Raw genomic sequence first — 19,576 nt, 5'->3', positions numbered from 1 at the left:
TTTAAAATTGAGAGAGGTATTGATATAGGGAATCATCAATTAATGTCAGTTTTTACAAAGGTTCAGTCCATCTTATCTGAGTATATTAAAGACATACAGAACACTGACAAGTAGCCTGAGAGCTCTCAATATGAAATTTTATCACTAAAACCATAGACAGGTTAAGCAATTGGACTCACACCAAAAACACATACATTGCAGCAAATCATGTTGAAGACCCAACTGAAGTTTTGAATATAAGTTACATAAAATAAAACCTTTTATATTCTAAATTTGGTTTAAGCTCAGCTGTTCAAAGAAGATTTAAGACACAATTTAATCTGATGGAACTGCTTGAGGTGCAGATCTACTCAGTTTTGGAAAGTAGATTCCATACTGAAGAGACTGTTTTCCTTTCTATGGTGGATATATAACCAACAGTCAGCCATGCAGCAGCAAATTCTTGATCTTTGGAGAGATGTTAAACTTGAACATCTTTCTTACTCTTGTTGTCCACTTACTAATTGTGGTTTAATTGCCTCCTCCACAGCAGCCTTAAGATATTGGACCAACTAGATAAAAATAGATACAGTTTCCAGAATCTTTCTTGGCTTTTACCCAGAATAAACTCTTAATATCTATTTCTTAAATTATACCGTTGTTGTATGTTGGGGAGATAGGGTGAAGGTAGGATGGGAAAGGAAGAGGAAATTTATTTAAAAATCTAAGCTAAAATAGACACTGTAATAAAATATCAAAATTGGCTCTGAGGTTCTAGTTGTCCAGGCAAGAGGGAAACCTGGTGAGTTTTGTGATTTTATTTCAATTTTGACAAAAAAGTTAATGTGAATAAAGAGGGTTACTATTTAGATCATTAAAAAAAAAACCAAAAAACAAACTTTTTGATGGTTTGATTTTGAGGAACACTGCATCTGGCCTAACCAGAGGAATTCTCTGCAAAATTTACCCCACTAAAAAAAATCAATTTACTGGTTGAATGAAATTGTTTCATACTGTAAATATTTTATGAATGCTCATGAGAGAAAATTATATCTTAGAAGTAGAGAAACAAGTTGAGCAGGAAAGGAACCACCACTCACAAGGATGTTTAAAGATGTTTCTACTGGAGTATTTTTACATTTAAGTCAATCAAATACAAATGTATTTGTGGATAGCAGTTAGCAGATCCTATCATCTGGAGAAAGAACTGGCAGGGTAGGGTGTCTGTGAAATGCATAATCACCACTGTGTGCCCAGGAAAATAACTCCCTCTGATATTATACAAAACATTCCTCCTACATGGGTGATTAAATTCCAATGTCTTTATTGACCAAGGTGTCCCACTATAATCTGTTTCAGTGTATTTTTCGTAGTTGTTACAAAGAGATAACACACATCCTTGGTGTGGCCTCTGAGCTATCTCATTCTCCTGATTTTGTGGGTTTCTGTGAGCATTGTGGTGTTGTTTGCAAATCCAAGATAGGTTACTGAATTACACATTCACTGAAATCCAGAGCAGGCAGTGACTATTTCAATTCTGTGATTTCTTTTATGAACTGATGGTGGAGTCCAGCCCAAAGGACAAGCATTGGAATGCCAAAGGCCACCCATGAAGTGGCATCTTTGTTTCATCATGAACCAGAGACCTCTGTTTCACCACTGCTACTGCAGTTCTGCTGTGACCACAGAAAACTCTCGGCTCTGACCTGTCAAGGCAAACTATGATCTCTGAAGTCCAGCAGATCAGTCACTGCATCTTTGAGTTTGGGTTTAGGCCAATGCTCATTTTATTCACATCCTATGGAGACTGTTGGCAGTGAGAGGATAACAAGGAGCATAGCTCTTGACTCTAGGGCTTGGAGAGTGGACTTACAGGAACTTGTAAGCAAACTTGCCATTTGCCCTTTAAGAAGAAGGGCAATCCATCTGGGAATTTGCCTGGTAGGTTGATCATGATATTCACCTTTGTATGCTCCTGCTTCTATAGCTCACCAGTGAGAGAAGGGTGGAGTGGAAGCCTCAGGAAATCTCAGGCAAGTCTTAGGTTAGGTTCCTCAGAGAAGGGACTTTGAGACAGAGAAAGTGGCATGCAGAAGAATCATGGAAGATAACAGTAAGAAGCAACATCTGGAAGGGAGTGAGGGACAGAGAACTGGGCAGAAAGGGCAGTGGAACTATGTTGGGATGGCCACAGAAGTTTCATGAGATCCTCCAGGGCGTGTCTGGAGCAGGAATGGCTTTTCAGAGATTCCCCCAAATTGAGGCAAGAGGACTGTACTCTGTACTTATTTATCATTCAGCCATTCAATGTGGGCTTTCCCTGAGGAGACCAGATCACCCTACACAAGGCAACTTGTTTAGCCAAAGACAAATCTTCAGCAGGTCTATAGCTGCCAGCAGACAACACTCCAGGCATCTGGGAGAAATATACCTTGATCCATAGAGGGAACGTGGGTGACATATGACAGCATCTCCTACATCCTCCTGATCCTTCTTCCGGCCATACCTTTTTGTGGACAACTAAGCTTAATTTCAGAAATATTAAGGGGAATGATATATTTAAGGGGGAAATGATTAGCTGAATCTTGATCAAGAATATATAAAAAGTATAGGACTATTTATTAAGGAAATCCTAAGACCATATTTTAATAGAGAAATTAGTGTAATAACTCTGATGATTTTAAGCTATTAGAGTAATTTTTAAAGTGGTTTTGGTGTGGAGATAGGGATCATAATTGTTTACATGACCTAGTAATAATTAAGCCATTTGAGGTCTGACCACTAGACCTCTACAGCATGGAGTAGAGCCCTGAAATGGGTTATTTTTTGAACCAAACTTGACCTTTGAGTTCTCTGCGGGAGACAACTTGTCAACCCATGACCATTGGGGCCTCAGCAATGGCCGTAAAGCTCTGGCTTTCAGAAGATTGTGAGGTTCAAACTTCTTTTGTCAAGAGGTTTTATATAGATAGTTCACCAGAACTCTTGCCTTTAATAGCATCTTCCTTCATGAATTCTCAAAGCCATTTTAAGTCTTATACTACATCTAAGTAAAGATATACCTTTATACATTATCCCAAATCCAGAACATACAGAAAGGCAAAATGAAGATTTAAGGATTACCTTGAATGTCATCACTGCTAACATAATGGTACTTATTCATCCTTCCATTCTACACATGCACAAGCCTTATTTTAAAAAATAATTTTAGTATGGAGCCAAACAGCTATGGATACAAGTCTTGGTATAACCACCTAACAGTGTGGTCTCAAGTAATTTATTCTTGATTTGTTTATTCATTCATAACATGGGAATAATTACACTCACCTCATGGAATTCTGTTAGGCTTTAAAATGAGGTGGTATATGTAAAGCACCTATCTGATTGCTTGGCATACAGCAAACATTCAATAAATGTAATATCCCTTGACTTCCCCACCTGAGGGGCTAAATTGCAAAACCACAAAAGACCTAACTTCAAGAACTGAGTTATGATCTGAGAAAAGCCTCTTTTAAAAATATCTCAGGCTTCATTGCTTAAATTAATTCCAAACTTTTCTAAGCTATTAAGAGGCAATGGACAATTTGATTCATCTGTGTAACACGAATCTGTGTAATTAAACATATATATCCTGAAATTAATTTTACATTCACTTTTATAATACAGTACACTTATATAGAATAACACATGGCTCTTGATTAAGCAACAGACTGCCGTTCAATCAAACAGCTCAAGATAGACCATAAAACGTGAAAACGCAGCATCAGCACCTAAATATGGTTATGGGATTTTAATATTCACTTCCACACTCTTACCTTGGTAGCATAAAAATGGCTGTTTCAGAGAGAAAAATATTAAGAAGATGTTAACATTAAGTTGATCACACTTCTGTTAAATGCTATTGGGTCATCTAGATTTATTCTAAACAAGACAAGGAAAATTTAGAGATCTGTCTTTCAAAGCAAAGTTAATTAGGGCCAATATAATTTTGGTTTAAAAATTTCAATTACAGAAATAAAAAAAAAACTTTTAAAGGCATTTGCATTTACTATTTTCCATATTTCTTAGTTTATCTTCAAAATAAAATCTACTGAACTGTGCACACATTATGATGGAAACATTTTCAAAATCTCAACTCTAACTAATCCAAATTCTTGCACAGTTGAAGGAGTGGGGAAAAGAATAAATGAGATCAACAGATGATTTCTTAAAATCTTATTTCAATCTTTAATGTGGTTTTCTTCCCTTCTATAAACCTTTATCTGAGCAGAAAAAAGACAATAAAATTGGCAATTAGAGTCTCCTTTTACCCACCTCCTATGTCAAAAGACCTTTCAGGTAGGGAAAACCCCATGCTCTACTCAAACTCCATTCTCCACTGTTCCTTGCATAAAAGTCATTTTCCCTAATCTGATCATGCCCCCAAAGTTCCAGCTAAAATGCCACAGGTTCTAAAATGTAAGCATTTTCTTAAAGATTGTCTTATTGTATGATGATTCTTCACCTGTCTCTCATATTTCTGCATGTCTTGACAGCAGAGAGGAACTAGCGACTTTTGTTCTAGATTATCTTTTCCAGGATGTTTGGGTAGAGAGCAGCTTCAGAAGATATATGGTATCCCCTGACACCAAAACGCCCCAGCAGAGAACAGGTTTATTTACTGTGTAACATAACAAATATATTGTCTCTAGCGCAAAGCAGGAGAGGTTGCTTGCATCCCATTATTAAGGATTTGGGTTCTTCAAGCTTATTCATCCTTCCATTCCACCCTTGCACAAGCCTTACACACAACACAACCCCAATGCTTGGAGGCTCAGCTTCTATCTGAGCCTCTTCTGGTCAACTTTGGGGAGGGGACCAAAGAGAACTTGAGCAAACTCAAAGCTCATACTGCTGGCTATGCTGTGATCAATACATTCTTTGGCCTCTATATAGAAGTGTCATGTTTTCTACCAGCATTCCTAACTGGCAGGCTTGCAAGTGGAGAAATTTCAGATCTTTCCCAGCTTTTGACATAGTACACATTAAGAAGATACACAAATCACAAACACTTATTATAGGTGAAATAGGTGAATTTTGCATTAATTTTTGAAATAAATATACCAATACAAAGAAAGCCCCCGCCCGCCAAAAACAAACAAACAAACAAACAAAAAACAAGTATACCCCAAACTTCAGAATTCCCTCTTCTTCTTCTAACAGAGTAACCACTTTGCTGATGTCTACCACCATAGTTTGATTTTGCCTTTCTGGAACTTCCCATAAATGAAATCACTCTGTGCATATTCTTTCATAAGGCTTAGTTTGCTCAAAATTGTGTTTGTGGAATTTATCCATATTGTTGCATGTAGTTTTATTTTCTTCAATCTCATAACTGAGTAATATTCTATTAGGTAAATGTAGAACATCTGTAGCAAAGACTATCCTGAATCTCTTAGCTTAATCTCTTCCCACAATCCTTTAATAATACCTTTCTTGTTCAACTCACCATTTTCTATGTTGTATTTTAGTTATCAAAGTATATTTATTATCTCCTGAACTAGACTACTTATTCCTCAAGAGATCCTGAGCCACATGTTCATTCATTCCATTGTTGTACAAACATTCATAGAAAACCACTTGTGATTGCAGTTTGTGAGGCGCCAGCACTGTGCTCACCCACACAGCCAGTACTAAAATATGTGGTGAATGATTGAGTGTTGAGCAAGCAGAAAGCAAAGGGAAAGAAAGCCACAGGGAAATGGCTGAGGAAATTCACCAACTAGAGGTGTCTTGACTAATGTAAATTTGACTCTCTTGTATAAGGAATAGAGCCAGTTTAAAAAATAAAAAATAAAAAACAAAGAGAAAAGACTTACATAGCAAACTATGTTTTAAAATCTTCACGATTGTCATATTGGCATTAGAAAACAAAACAAAACAAAACAAACCTGTGATTCCCCAAATTTGCTCCACTAGAAATATTTTCCATTCCATTATACTATAATTTGTTCAACTGCTCAAACTACATATATTGGCCTCACCTTTTCTCTCTCTATACCCGCCATTTAGTACTTCCATAAGCCCTGTAGGTACCCCTCCAGAGCAAGTCTCAAATCTGTGCTGTACCCATGTCCCCTTCTAACCATCTAGTCCTGAGAGTCTCCTGCTTCTCCTCTGCTCTACCTCCATCCCCAACATGGCAGCCACAGATTTCTTTTCTTTGTTTATTTTAAGTGTCCAAATATGAAAAAGTTATTTATTAAATTTAGATTAATAAAATTATGTTGGAATTCTTATCTGAATTGTAAATAAGCCTATGTTTGATTTGAGATCAGGTTATCATATTAAAAGGTACATAAAACCACTTTCGCCCTGCCTAAAACACACACTAATATGGGTGCCAAAAATTATAATAGAGACATTGAGTTGTAATTACCAAGGAGAACTATGTATCTCATGTTGTTAAGAGAGAAAGGGATAGACTTGTGTTTGCTATGAAAGATGAGTTTGGAAAAACTAGTTTTTGTATCATAACTGATTTATAGATATTTACCAATATTCATTGGTTTTCTAGTTTGAACATCAGAGTTTTCTTTTGAAATGCAGTCAGATCATGCAACTTCCTGCTGAACACCCTCCAATAACATCTCATTGCTCTTAAAACAAAATCTAAACCCTTTCTCAAGTTTAAAGCCTATTCTTAACTAAGATTCTACCTCTTCCTCGCTGGCCAGGCTTGTCTTGCCTGAGGGCCTTTGAACTTTCTCCTCTCTTAGCCCAGACTGCTGCCCCTCTGCATCTTCACACAGCCTAGAAGACTCTTTCTTTTCCCTTGGTGTCAGCCTAAGTGTAACCACTCAAAGAAGCCCTCCCTGACCTTCACATTCAAAGAAGTCTTCCAGTTACTTTCTGTCTCAACTACATAGCATATGTTTTTCTCTCTCTCTCTCTCTCTCTCTGTTGTTATTGTTGTCATTAGTTATAGTCTGTCTCCCTCATTTGAAACATAAGCTCCCAAGGAGAGGGACCCAGTCTGTCTTACTTATCAAGAAAAGAGGAGGGCAGAATTAGGGAGACATGTGGGGGCTTTAATTTTATCAACCATGTCCTGTTTCTTAAACTGGTGACAGGTACACAGATATTCATTTTATTATTACTTCTACCTCATATAGTCAGGTATGGCTTAATGACAGGAATAGAAGAAGTACCTTGTTGGGCAATATCATCACTGTGTGAACGTCACAGACTGCACTTACACAATCTAAAATGGTTATGATGTCATTAGGTGACAGAATCTTATGGGACCACTGTCATATATGGGTCTGTTGTTGACTGAAACATTGTTGTGTGGCACAGATCTTATATACATTATATGTATTCTTTTTTTGTATTAACTATTTTAAAATGTAAAAAGTAAAAAAAAGGCAAATTATCTATTTATAACCAAGGTTTCACGTGTATATAATGTGTATTATAGTTTTGTTGGACTCATAGACTAACAACTATAGTGACATAAACTCGAATATTTGTCAACTTGGATGTTGTTACAGGTTAAATTATGTCCTTCTTCAAAAAAGATATATATATGTGTGTGTGTGTGTGTGTGTGTGTGTGTATTTATATATATGAATCTCCAGCATCTCAGGATGTGACCTTATCTGGAAACAGGGTCATCACACATCTAATTAGTTAAAGTATGTCTTTACTGGCATGGGGTGGGGCCTGGAGCCAATATGACTAGTGTCTTCATAAGGAAATGTCATGTTACAGAGTCATAGGAAGAAAGCCAAGTGAAAACAGAGTATTGTGGTGACATATGGACAAGCAAAGGGAAACCTGTGGGTACCTGAAGCTAGAGGAGAGGCATGGGACACATTTTCTCTCAAGGGTCAGAGGCCTTAGAAGGAACCAAACCTGCCAACACCTTGGCTTTGGACTTGGGGGTTCTCAAACTATGAGAAAATCAATTCCTGTTGTATTCAGTTTGCAGTGCTCTGTTACAGTAGGCCCACAAAGTCATACAGTTGTATTTAAAAGTATCAGGTGAAACATGCAGGTTCATAATTTAGGATCTTTATGACTGAGGACTAGGACTTCAATGGGCACAATGATAAAACCAAGTTCTACTTTTGCAGCTCTTTTCCTTCTGCAGGCTCCAACAACACATGTAGTGATAATACAAGGAGCTGGAAGCCAATACCAAAAATAAAGGTGCTTTAGAACACACCAGGGTCTATGAGAAAATTAAATAGCTCATTTTCCCCAGGACCCTCATTGTCATTGGTTGAATCAATCATTGAGTCACATTTACAGCTATTATTCATAGCATGTCTGGTACCATTATGACCTTTCAGATCTTATTATCTTAGTTGATGTTGGTAGAATTACATTTACATTGATTTCTAAAAGGCAGTGTGTTTGAAAGCATGCTTGGGTGATGTTTACCAAACAGGATTGACTGAGCAAACATAGATAAAGAGTTAAGAATGCTTCAGAAATGGCAAGATGATCAAGGCAAATCTTATTTAAGAATAATTGGATTTATGTTATCCATAAATCTGAAATATATCTGGGAGATGCTCCTTTATATCCAATACACATAAGGGTAGGGTTAGAGTAAGAATAGTATCTAATCTCTCAAGATGACTGTTTGACAGTAGAGAACAGGAGTCCCTGTTTCTAATACAGAAATCCAGAAAATGCTGAACATCACGATATCCTATGTTCTACTTGCAGGGGACAGTCTGGAATTATTAAATGATGACTTGGACAAAAGTCTTTGACAATGCGGAAAATAACTCATTAGTGTCCATTATTATCTGGTTTTATTTACAGATGAGTCATCTTGACTTGATCAAAACATTTCCTTTGACTGGAGATTCAGACTGATGATATAGCACTCAGATTCGAGTGGCACACAGCTGAACAACCTCCCTTCAGAGGACTCGCAGCTCTAAGTGAGGTGCTGGAGGCAAATACACCTGGGTTTGAGTCCTGATTCTATTCTTTACTAGGCATACATCTTTACAAAAATGATCAAACTTCTGTACATTTCAGATTCCTCACTTGTAAATAATGATGCATACCTTTTAGTTGTCTTGTGAGGATTGAGGAAAAGGCATAAAGAGAGATAAAATGGTGATTATTGTTATTGATGCTGCCTCTACCTGCCCCACTGCTGGCTGGACTGACACAAGAGTTTCCTCCACCCATGCTTTGTCAGTTCACCCAAGTCCCTGTGTAGCACCAACAGGTGGTCACTTGCCCTGGCATCTGTTAGCGGGGACTTCTCGCCTCAGCTCTGTCTCTGTGAGTATTGGTCCTTCCCTGCTTTTCTACCCTGGATCCTCTTTCCTCCCTTCTCTCCTATTCCTGCATCAGGGTGGGCTTCTAGAAAATGAACCAGAAAGCAACAAGGCATTTTAGGTGACATAATAGCTCAATTGTATAGTAACAACTCATCTCAATCCTCATATTTCCTGGAACCTGGGGGAAATCTTGGAGGGGCCTCAGGGGAGAGGCAAGGCCACCAGGTGGCAGAAGCAATCAGCTGGACCACAGGACATTCAGGGGGCTTGGAGTAATTAATACCTCTGTGTAACTGGAACAGAGGTACTTCCCTGCTAATAAGAGGCTGTATCTTTGCAAAACTCTCAGCCCTGGTCCCAGCCTTCTCCATGTTCATAATTACCCTTTAATTTTGTTCTTTCTCTTCTTGTCTCTAGTCCACTCTTTCATCTGGAAAATGTCAAGTAACACACATCCCAGGCAAAACACCCATCTGTCTTGCAGAGAAGCCAGGTGGAGTCTGGGCTGAGGAGATTTGAGGGAAGATCCTGTTTTAGTTTCCTGGGGCTGTTATAACAAAACACCACAACTGGGTGGTTTAGAGCAACAGAGGTTTATTGTCTTCTAGTCCTAGAGGCCAGCAATCTGACATTAGTGTCAGAAGGACCGTCTAACATCTGAGGGGAAAGATTTTTTTCTTGATTTTCCTAGTTCCATTAGTCCTGGACACTCCTTGGCCTGTGGTAGCTTAATCTCTGACTCTATCTCACATAGCCTTCTCCTCTTGTGTCTCTATCTCACATAGCCTTCTCCTCTTGTGTCTCCACACGTCTCCCTTACATCTCTCTGTCCAAATTTCTACTTATAAAAGGACAACAATCGTACTGGAATAGAGTCCACCCTGATGACTATCTTAACTTGGTTAAGTCTGCAAAAACACTATTTCCAAATAAGGTTACCTTCCTTAGAACTGGGGCTAGAATTTTGACATATCTTTTCTTGGAAGGGATGGGGGTGGGGGTGGGGGGGTGGACAATTCAACCCCTAGCAGGGCTCACCCTGCTCGGTAGTTCCTCAATGAAAACTTCATGAGGTCTTCTGTCATCTTGCCAATATCAAAAATCATGATTTAAAAATTAAGAGAAATCTTTGCCCTGTACTTAAGCACAAGCCCACTGGGCTGGGGACATTAGGTCAATTTCAGAGGACAGCAAACACACCAAGCTTCGGTACTAGAAGGCCTATCAGAGAGTTCTGAGTTACCTACCCACTTTACAGATTAAGAAACCGACACTCAGAAACACAATTTACCCGAAATTTCAGAGTTTATAAGGGTTACAGTCAAAAGTATAGCCCAAGCCTCTGTTCTTTCATCATATCACATTCTCAAAGGTAAGCGGTTGGTTTATCAAACATTGTATTTGCCTTATTTGGGAAGGGGGGTCTATTTTAATTCATTCTTCACCTTATCTTGCTCATGTGGATGTAGCCTCGAAGGAAATATTTCTCAGAGACATCAGTGCATCCAGTAAGCCTCTAAGAGTAATAATGAGAATCAGTGGGTAAAGCATTCTAACAATCCCCAAATGTGTTTTTAACACTGTTATTGTTGTTTTAACATTGAATACACTTAACCAGGAAATCCAAACTTCTTTCTGAAGCATTCCAACTGTTGTGTTTATACCCGGTTGCCACACAACATTTGCTCCCACTGTGTTTTAGTTGGCAAGGGCTAGAGGAAGGGTTTTTGTAGCCAAGTAGCCTCAGATAGGGAATCTTTCCAATCCCCAGAGACTTGGCACAGCCCCAGAATCAATAGTCTCAGGAACAGATGCCAACACTCATTTCGTCCAGGGCTTTAGCTAACCTTGGATCAACCCCCTATTTAGACCCTGAACCTAGATAGGAAGAACCAGCTGAAAAAATAGAGTCCTCCAAAGGTTATGGATAAATAAGTAAAAGCTGCACTTTTTTTTCCATCAGGGAAAAAGGGGAATCCTGCAGAAGATATACTAAATTATTCACTCCTCTTCACCACCACCCCCCCCCAAAAAAAACAAATGCAGTCCATGTTGCCAATATCCTGAGTTAAAAATGGATAAACACATTCAGTGTTTTACTATCATTACATATTTTCTAGAACACAGAATATGGAAGTTTTTCTGTCTCGGTAATGTTATTTTATTTTAAATACTGCCTTACAAACCCAGAATATGGGATTGTATCACCATCACAGAGTATTCCCTACTTCCATTATGTAATTTGGAGACTGTGAGATGAAAATATAAATGACTTAAATGGCAGCATGTACATCTGACATCTTTCTCCATAGGATATATTATTCATTCACTCAGCAAACTTTGAGCGTGCCAACACTGAGATTCTTAGATGTATAAATCTGGGTCCCAGATGTACTTATAGATTGTCAAGGAAAACTCTGTGCACCAGCCATGGTCCATGGTGGCACTTGCTATTAAAAAAGCATAGGGGCCTGGAGGTATAGCTCCGTGGTAGAGTGTGTGCTTAGCATATGAGAGGCCCTGGGCTTGATCCCCAGCACCACACACACATGCACACACATACACACACAAAGCATATGGACAGTGTGATAGGGCTTATATAAATGATTAATTCTGCCTTTGAGGGAGAAATGAAAGGGGGTGGCATGTGCCAAAAGCTGTTTGGTGTTACTGGTGTCTTAGAAAGATGCCCATACCAGCAGTGCAGCATCAGGCAGGCAGCATGTGCCTAGGGGGCACCTACTCTGGACCCTGGCCTGGGACATTTTATGTAAATATTTGGCGTCTCGCAGTGCAGACATGGCCAAGTCTAAGAACCACACCACACACAACCAGTCCCGAAAATGGCACAGAAATGGCATCAAGAAACCCCGATCACAAAGATATGAATCTCTTAAGGGGGTAGACCCCAAGTTCCTGAGAAATATGCGTTTTGCCAAGAAGCACAATAAGAAGGGCCTGAAAAAAATGCAGGCAAACAATGCCAAGGCCATGAGTGCACGTGCCGAGGCTATCAAGGCCCTTGCAAAGCCTAAGGAAGTTAAGCCCAAGATGCCAAAGGGTGCCAGCCGCAAGCTTGATCGCCTCGCCTTGCTAGCCCATCCCAAGCACACGAAGCGTGCTCGTGCCCACATGGCCAGGGAACGCAGGCTCAACCAGCCAAAGGCCAAAGCCCAAGCCAAGACCCAGGCTGCAACTCCAGCTCCGGCTCCAGCTGCAGCTCCAGCTCCGGCTCCAGCTCCGACTCCTAAGGGTGCCCAGGCCCCCAAGGGTGCCCAGGTCCCTGCAAAGGCTCCATAATAAAATCCTCTGGGTATGAGGACAGAAGGACTGGTGTGACCCCTGAGCCTCTGTCTATGGGAACTGGTGTCCTCCTGTGCTATTTGTACAAATAAATCCAGAGGCAGGATCTTTAAAAAAAAAAAAATTCTTCCAGCTGTGTCCTTCTTGAGGGCAGATGGTTATGAGCAGCTCTTTGTGCCCATACCCTGCTATGAAAATAATGGAGCTATGCTCAGTCTTTTTGCAGATGGCCCGGTGTAGGGTGGGCTGGAGCATTTCTGATGACTTCTTTGTCCAACATTCTGTCCAGGGAAAAGCTGCCTTTGTTCACCACCAAATTATACTCTACAACTGAGGATGTGCAAGGAACTGTAGTTATCCTGGAGGTGAGGAGGGGGCAGGTTTCAGAGCAGAGGGGAGGAAAAGAGGAATGGGCAGGGGAGGGAATAAGAGCAGAGAAGGGGAGATTGGAGGTGTGGAGCTCATCTTGTTTTATTTGGATATTGCTCTCCTGGATCCAAATGGAAAATATAACTGAACACCCATGATTAAAAAATGTAATACATGCTAAGAAAGTCTAAAGTAATTTACACCAGGCATTAAAGTGTTTTGCATGAGAATATAGTATGATGTAGACAACCCAAGAATTATGTCTTTCATTAAAAGGTTTGCAACTCAGTGTGCTATGATATAACTATAGCAGTTTTTCTGTCTTGGTGATGGTTTTTTATTTTAAACACCACCTTACAAACCCAGGAATGCAAATGCATCAGGAACACGCAGCCTCAGGGTTTTAACTTACTGTCACCTCTTACAATCACTTCCCTTAGTACTTTACCTGCTTGTGCCAAGGTGAAAGGTGAGCAGTTATACTGCCATTGCCCCTCAACCCAGCTGAACCCAGCTGTAAAGTAAACCATCATTTCTTTCTTCATTATTCAAAGTTAGCATTCACTAGTTCAAAGCCCATTTGAGATTATGCATCAAGAATGATATACATTAAGATGAGGATTAAAGGAAAATCAGTTACATGAAAGAAAGGTGTTTTTGCCACAAATCTTGTGTGTGCATGTCAAGAAGTATATTCATTGCCTAATTTAAAAAGAAACCAGGACAACTCCCAGAGATACATACCTGCATCTGGCCAGTCTTTCCATAAGGACATTTTCTGTTTGAAGTTGGACCATGAGGTTAGGGGGAAAATATCTCTCCTTGGCTAGCACATGTGGCTTGTTAAAATAAAAAAAAAAATCAAGGTGTAATTCTGATTTGGGGCACTCATAAAGAGTAAAATCAAAAGTTGATTCATCTTGAACATGCTTAGACAGGGCAAGAAAACTGGGTTTATGAGTAAGGCTGACAGACTTAGGTTAGCTACAAAATGAGATCAGATGAAATTCCAAAATCCCTTCACACCCAATGCTTCCATAATTGTATTGATTGTTGCCTAATTATACTCACTGTCTTTTTGGTGTGTGTGAAGTGACCATTCTTTGATTTGAATCAAATCTTGGCTATGCCTAATATGAATCAAAGGGACTACAACAGGTCAGGGACCGAATTAGGTGCTTTTCATGAATCACCTCATTTAATTATCAAATCAGTCCTGAAATTCAGAAATTATGAGTTTCTGCATGTACCATCCTCTTCCGTATGATTTGTCATATAATTTGGGCTATTTTTAAATTAGGCAACTGAGTTCTCAAATCTGATGCAATACTGAATATGAAATTACAATGATTGTATTCTGTATAGTGCCTAGAACTCCATGAGCTCATACATATAAAATAACAGATAATAATGGCTGTATTGTTGCTAGGCCAATTTGCAACACATACAGGGAACAGCATGTGCAAATCAAGTGTGTGAATATGAATGTACCAGGATGTTGGTGCTCTGGAACATTCTGACTCTGGAGAGCCAATTCTTCTGGTCTCTGTCCTGTTCCTAATGCTGTCCCTGCTCCCAGCACACTGTCTGGCATTTGGGATAGGTTTGATAAATGTGTACGGAACTAAACTTAGGCACATTGATCTCTCTTTCAGGCCCCTGCTAAAATACCCTGAGCCCTCTCGTTTCCAAACATTATGGTGGGAAGGTCAGAGGGGCCAGGCCTTCCCATATGTTTCTGGCATCCTCTCTGATCAAGGCTTGATAAGTAAGAGTGTTATCTGAGGCCTCCAAAGCAGATCCTCACAACTCATTTCTGCTTTTAACTCAAAGTCAGGTTTCGCTAAAGGACTCTTGAGGTCTGGATAGGGGCTGTGTGATCTGTAGGCTTTGAGTAAAAGCTCTCTTTTGTATCTTGGGGAGGGTGCCGAATATTTCCCTGGGTAAAAACTCGTGGTAAAATGCCTCTGTCTCATATTTTCGCACCCAGCTGAGCCATTTCATCCTTTCCATCTGCCTTTGCTCTTGTATAACAAACACATCAAAGTGGACTTGGCAAGGAGCATCCCCAAATATGCTTTCATTGTCTGTGTTAGTTCATCTCTGTCCAGTCAATAAAGGAGAATGTTTTGTTGTGGTTAGTGCCACTTGTTTCATGGAATAAAACTAACTTAGCAACTGTCCCTAACCATGAATCACCCTAAGGGTTTTATAATTGAAGAGAAAACAAATATTTGTTAAGGCTCATAGTTTGGACTGGTAGTTTTATTTAATACAACTCTGTTTCTAGGTATCCATCTTACTAAGGAAGGAACTGAGGGTCAAAAAGATTGACCAATTTGCTTATGATGATATAATGAATTAGTGGAGTTGATGACTGAGTTAGGATTCACACTCTGATCATTTGAGAAGGGAGCTCCAGTTTTTTCGAGGGGACTTTCAAACCTTCATTAGCTCAACAGAGACACACAATCACAGTTCTGCACATATGCTCCCAGGGCATGAGTTACTCAGTTCTGAAAAGGTTACATAACCTTCGCCAACAATTGACAAATGAACCCTGGGAAATAGCTGCAGGTATGCTTGAGGGTTTAAAAAGGACAAGGGCAGATATTATAGGCAATTTGGCATCCTGAAGAGCCTGGAGGGTTGCTGCCATTAGAGTTTGAAAGCAGTGCTCTAAATGGAGGTGATTTTTGCAGTGTGCCATCACACCGGACAAATCACAGATTCTTGCTTCCATCAGTGAATCTTTTTTTTTTTTTTTTTTTGCAGAGGGGGTGGTGCTGGGGATTGAACTAAGAGGGACTCAACCACTAAGCCACATCTCCAGCCCTTTTTGTATTTTATTTAGAGCAAGGTCTCACTGAGTTGCTTAGTGCCTTGCTTTTGCCGAAGCTGGCTTTGAACTCTATCCTTCTGTCTTGGACTCCTGAGCTGCTGAGATTACAGGCATGTGCCACCATGCCTGGCAAATTAATTCTTTTTTTAATCACTCAAAAAGTATACAAAATTGTAAGTCAAAACAATGGGGCCAGTAGTTTTATCTAATACAACCCCTTTTCCAACCCTGTTATTGAACATGGTTTTAAGGTAACACCTTTATATGAAGGTAAGTATCTATACCACCCAAATGAGCTCATAAGTGTTTGTAAGTAGTCCACTCTCTTTTTTAAGAAATCAAGTTTACAGATGGAAGGGACAGAATCAGTATGCTTTTTTATTATGTTGGCATACATTTCTTATCAGCTTGAATGAGAGGTAAGTGCTTATTTCCCAGGTAGATTTAAAATACTATGTGGTTAATAACTGTATAACCAAACTTCATAGCACCTGATTGGGAGAAGAGTGCTTAGTTATCACTCTTGTTTCTTGTTTCCCATAGTGTAGCAGGCCTGAGTTTGTTTTTAGACATAAAGGATCTGCCAAACAGACGGGTAGGCCATCTACGGAGGGTGAAGAATTCTAACACAGGCTCTGAGTTTCCATCCAGAGCAATATTGCTTAAATAACAAGCAAAATGCCAATAGGCAGAACTATAAAAATGACATTACAGAAGGACAAAAATTTCTGAGAAATCATGCCTATTTCCAGATGAATTCTTCAAGTTATAGTTTAGAGGAAAACATCAAAATCTGACAAATCTGTACTACACAGACTATTTCTCAGTTTTCTCTCATTTAATAGCATCCTGATGAAGGTTTTTTTTTTTTTTTTTTTTTGCCTCCAAAGAATACCATTTAACTTTGGAACAGTGTCAGTAAGCTTTCCATTGCTCTGACAAAATACCTGAGATAAACAGCAAGAGGAAAGGTTTATTTAGGCTCAGTTTCAAAGGTCAGTCCACAGTCAGTTGGCTGTGTTGTGGTGGGTCTGTGGTAGCATGATACATCATGGCAAAAGCACATGGCAGAGGGAACTTCTCATCTCAAGACCATTGAGAAGCAAAAAGGACAAGTAAGAGAGGAAAGAGTCAGCACCCCAATCTCCCTTTCAAGGGCATTCCCCCAGTGACCTAACGTCCTTCAAATAGGTTCCACCTCCCAAGTGTTCCACCAACTCCGAGGAGTGCCAGAGGCTGACCACCAAGATTTTTAGCACATGACTTTGGAATATTTAAGATATAAACCATAATGGGTAAAGTTATAAATAGATCTTTTTCTTTCAATGTGAACATTTACTAAACATCTCTCCATATGGCATCTTGTTTAATTTCTACTCACAGTCACTTTGTAAGAAATTGAACTGCAGTGCAGGAAGTAGCGTGACTTGGCTAAAGCCCTTGGTCTATAAGTGACAAAACAAGATTGGGACTCAAGTCTGACCTAAAGCAAATAGCCTTTCTAAGGCTCTGCCAGGAACTTGCTCATCTAGGCTTTCTAAAGGGATTCTCTGCTTACAGTTTGGAAAGGAAAAGAGTGAAGACCCAAAGCAGATTCTCACAGAATGTCACATATAGGCCCCAATCTGGCCCAAGGTTGACCAAGATACCATAGTGAATTTTGGATGACTTCACTGGTGGATGCCTCTTTCCATTCCCCTATTTGGAGCACCCTTCTACATTCAGGGTCATTTGGACCTCATGACTATCTGCAGCAGATTCCAGCATCCTGAAATCTCACTTCTGACCTGCTGACTTTTTTGATTTTTATTCTCTAATTTTCTCCATCCTCAGAACCTTCTTGTTTGGGATCTGTTTTCTAATAGATGAATAAGGAATGAACCTGAGAATCTAAGACTGTGTTGACAGTAGTCCTGTAGGAATTCCCCATGTGACAGCCATATTGGGAACTTTAGACACATTAGCACATAAGTGGAAGAGTTTCATAGGAGGATTGAGGATTTTATAACACATTGACAACATGGATTGGATATGTCTGGCCCTGGATGAGTTACAAATGTTTGTCATGCTCTTGTCTTAGAGTCATCAAATATCATATTAAGAAATAGTTTGGATGATACATTTTTGGTTATAAATAACAGAAACAGACTCAAGCTAGCTTAAAGGAAAAAAATAATTTAAGGGTATGATGGTGAGAATTCAAGGTCCCAAGGAAAAGTTAAACAATCAGATCTCAGGAAGAAAACAAACAATGGCTTCTCTAGGGGTATATAAGTAGGATTTCAAAAACTTTCTCATTGTTAATGTGACTCAGTTTCTATCTTAGTCCATTCAAGCTGTTATAACAAAATGCCTTAGACAGGGTAAGTAATAAACAACAGAACTGTATTTCCTGCAGGTTTGGGTGCTGGGAAGTCCAAGATCAAGATCAAGGCACTACCAGATTTAGTGCCTTCTTCCTCATTGAGATTATCTTCTTGCTTTCATGTGGTGAAAGGGAAAGCAGGCTCTGTTAAGTCTCTTATATAAGGGCACTAACTCAATCCATGAGGACAGAAACCTTTTGATTGATCTAATTACCTCCCAAAGGCCCTATCTCTTAATACTGTTGCATCCAACATGTGAATTATTTTACTGGGAACAGTGGGAATAACACATAGAACATAGCAGTTCCCAAAACCCAGTCTTTGTGATTAATTCTCAGCCCAAAGTCTTGAGAGAAGGAGCCAGATTGGCCCAAGCTAAGTTTTATCACTTTGATCCATTTGGCTCTAGTGGTTGAGGCTAGATCATGGGGTGCACATTGTGGGGCAAAGTAAGGGGGGTTCAGAATAATGTCTATTATAGAGGCCATGATAACCATTTATAAGTCAACTTTCTCTATTTTACAGGAGTAGAGGCGGGGGCCAAGAAGGGTAAAGTGATTGTCCCAAAGTCAAACAGCTGGTTTGATCTAACTTCTGTTGCTATTCCTTGCATGTTTCAGGGTTTCAGTCTACCTGCCCTCCCCACTGCTGACAGAGCAGTCTTGCAGAAGCTCAAATCTGTTCATAATATTGCTCTGGGAAGTGGCCATCTATCCCTTCTAGTCCAAACTCCTTAGCACTGTAGGCACCAGCCCTGAAACCATGCCTTATAGACTGTATTAATCTATGAGAGTTGCAGTAACAAAATATCACAGAATAGTAGCGTAGAAATAAACACAAGTTTATTTCTCACAGATCCAGAGGTTGAAATTCCAAGATCCAGATGCCAGCTAGGTGGGCTGCATTCTGAAACCTTTTCTCTTGGTTTGCAGGTGGCTGCTGTTTCCTGTGTGTTCACATGACCTTTTCTCTTGCCACAGAGCTCTGGTGCCCCTTCCTTTGCTTGTAAGGACAACAGCTCTCCTGACTGAATCTAATTACCTCATTTAATCTTTCTCCATAAAGGCCCTGTCTCCAAATACAGTCACATTGGGGGTTAGTGCTTCAACGTATGAATTTGGTGAGGGGATATAAATCAGTCCCTAAGATGGAGATTTTCCCATTCATCAACATAATCTCTACCTTCTCTATTCCCCTTACAGTCAGCCAGTTAGCCTACGTCACCCCACCCACAGGTTCCTTCCCCTTGCAGGGCACCGTGGTGCATGCCTGTAATCCCAGCGACTCTGGAGGTTGAGGCAGGAGGATCATGAGTTCAAAGCCAGCCTCAGCAATGGACAGGCGCTAAGCAACTCAGTGAGACCCTGTCTCTAAATAATGTGGTTCTGTATTTGAGTGCCCCTGAGTTCGATCCCTGGTACCAAAAT

At 39.8% G+C, this 19,576-nt stretch overlaps 1 protein-coding gene across 1 annotated transcript; it reads left to right on the top strand.

Annotated features, from left to right (window-relative positions):
- The first annotated feature begins 12,054 nt into the window (after positions 1 to 12,054).
- Positions 12,055 to 12,678, top strand: LOC124094602 (large ribosomal subunit protein eL29-like). Its single transcript, XM_046447486.2, has one exon. The coding sequence runs from the start codon at positions 12,069 to 12,071 to the stop codon at positions 12,567 to 12,569; it is 501 nt and encodes a 166-aa protein (XP_046303442.1). The 5' UTR covers positions 12,055 to 12,068; the 3' UTR covers positions 12,570 to 12,678.
- Positions 12,679 to 19,576: the final 6,898 nt, after the last annotated feature.

Source organism: Marmota monax, unplaced genomic scaffold (assembly GCF_021218885.2).
Source record: "Marmota monax isolate L192 unplaced genomic scaffold, Marmota_monax_Labrador192_F-V1.1 WCK01_AAM20220418_F8-fsc00007, whole genome shotgun sequence".
NCBI classification, from domain to species: domain Eukaryota; kingdom Metazoa; phylum Chordata; class Mammalia; order Rodentia; family Sciuridae; genus Marmota; species Marmota monax.
Note: the sequence above shows the minus strand (reverse complement) of the source record. Positions and strands in the feature narration are given on the sequence as shown.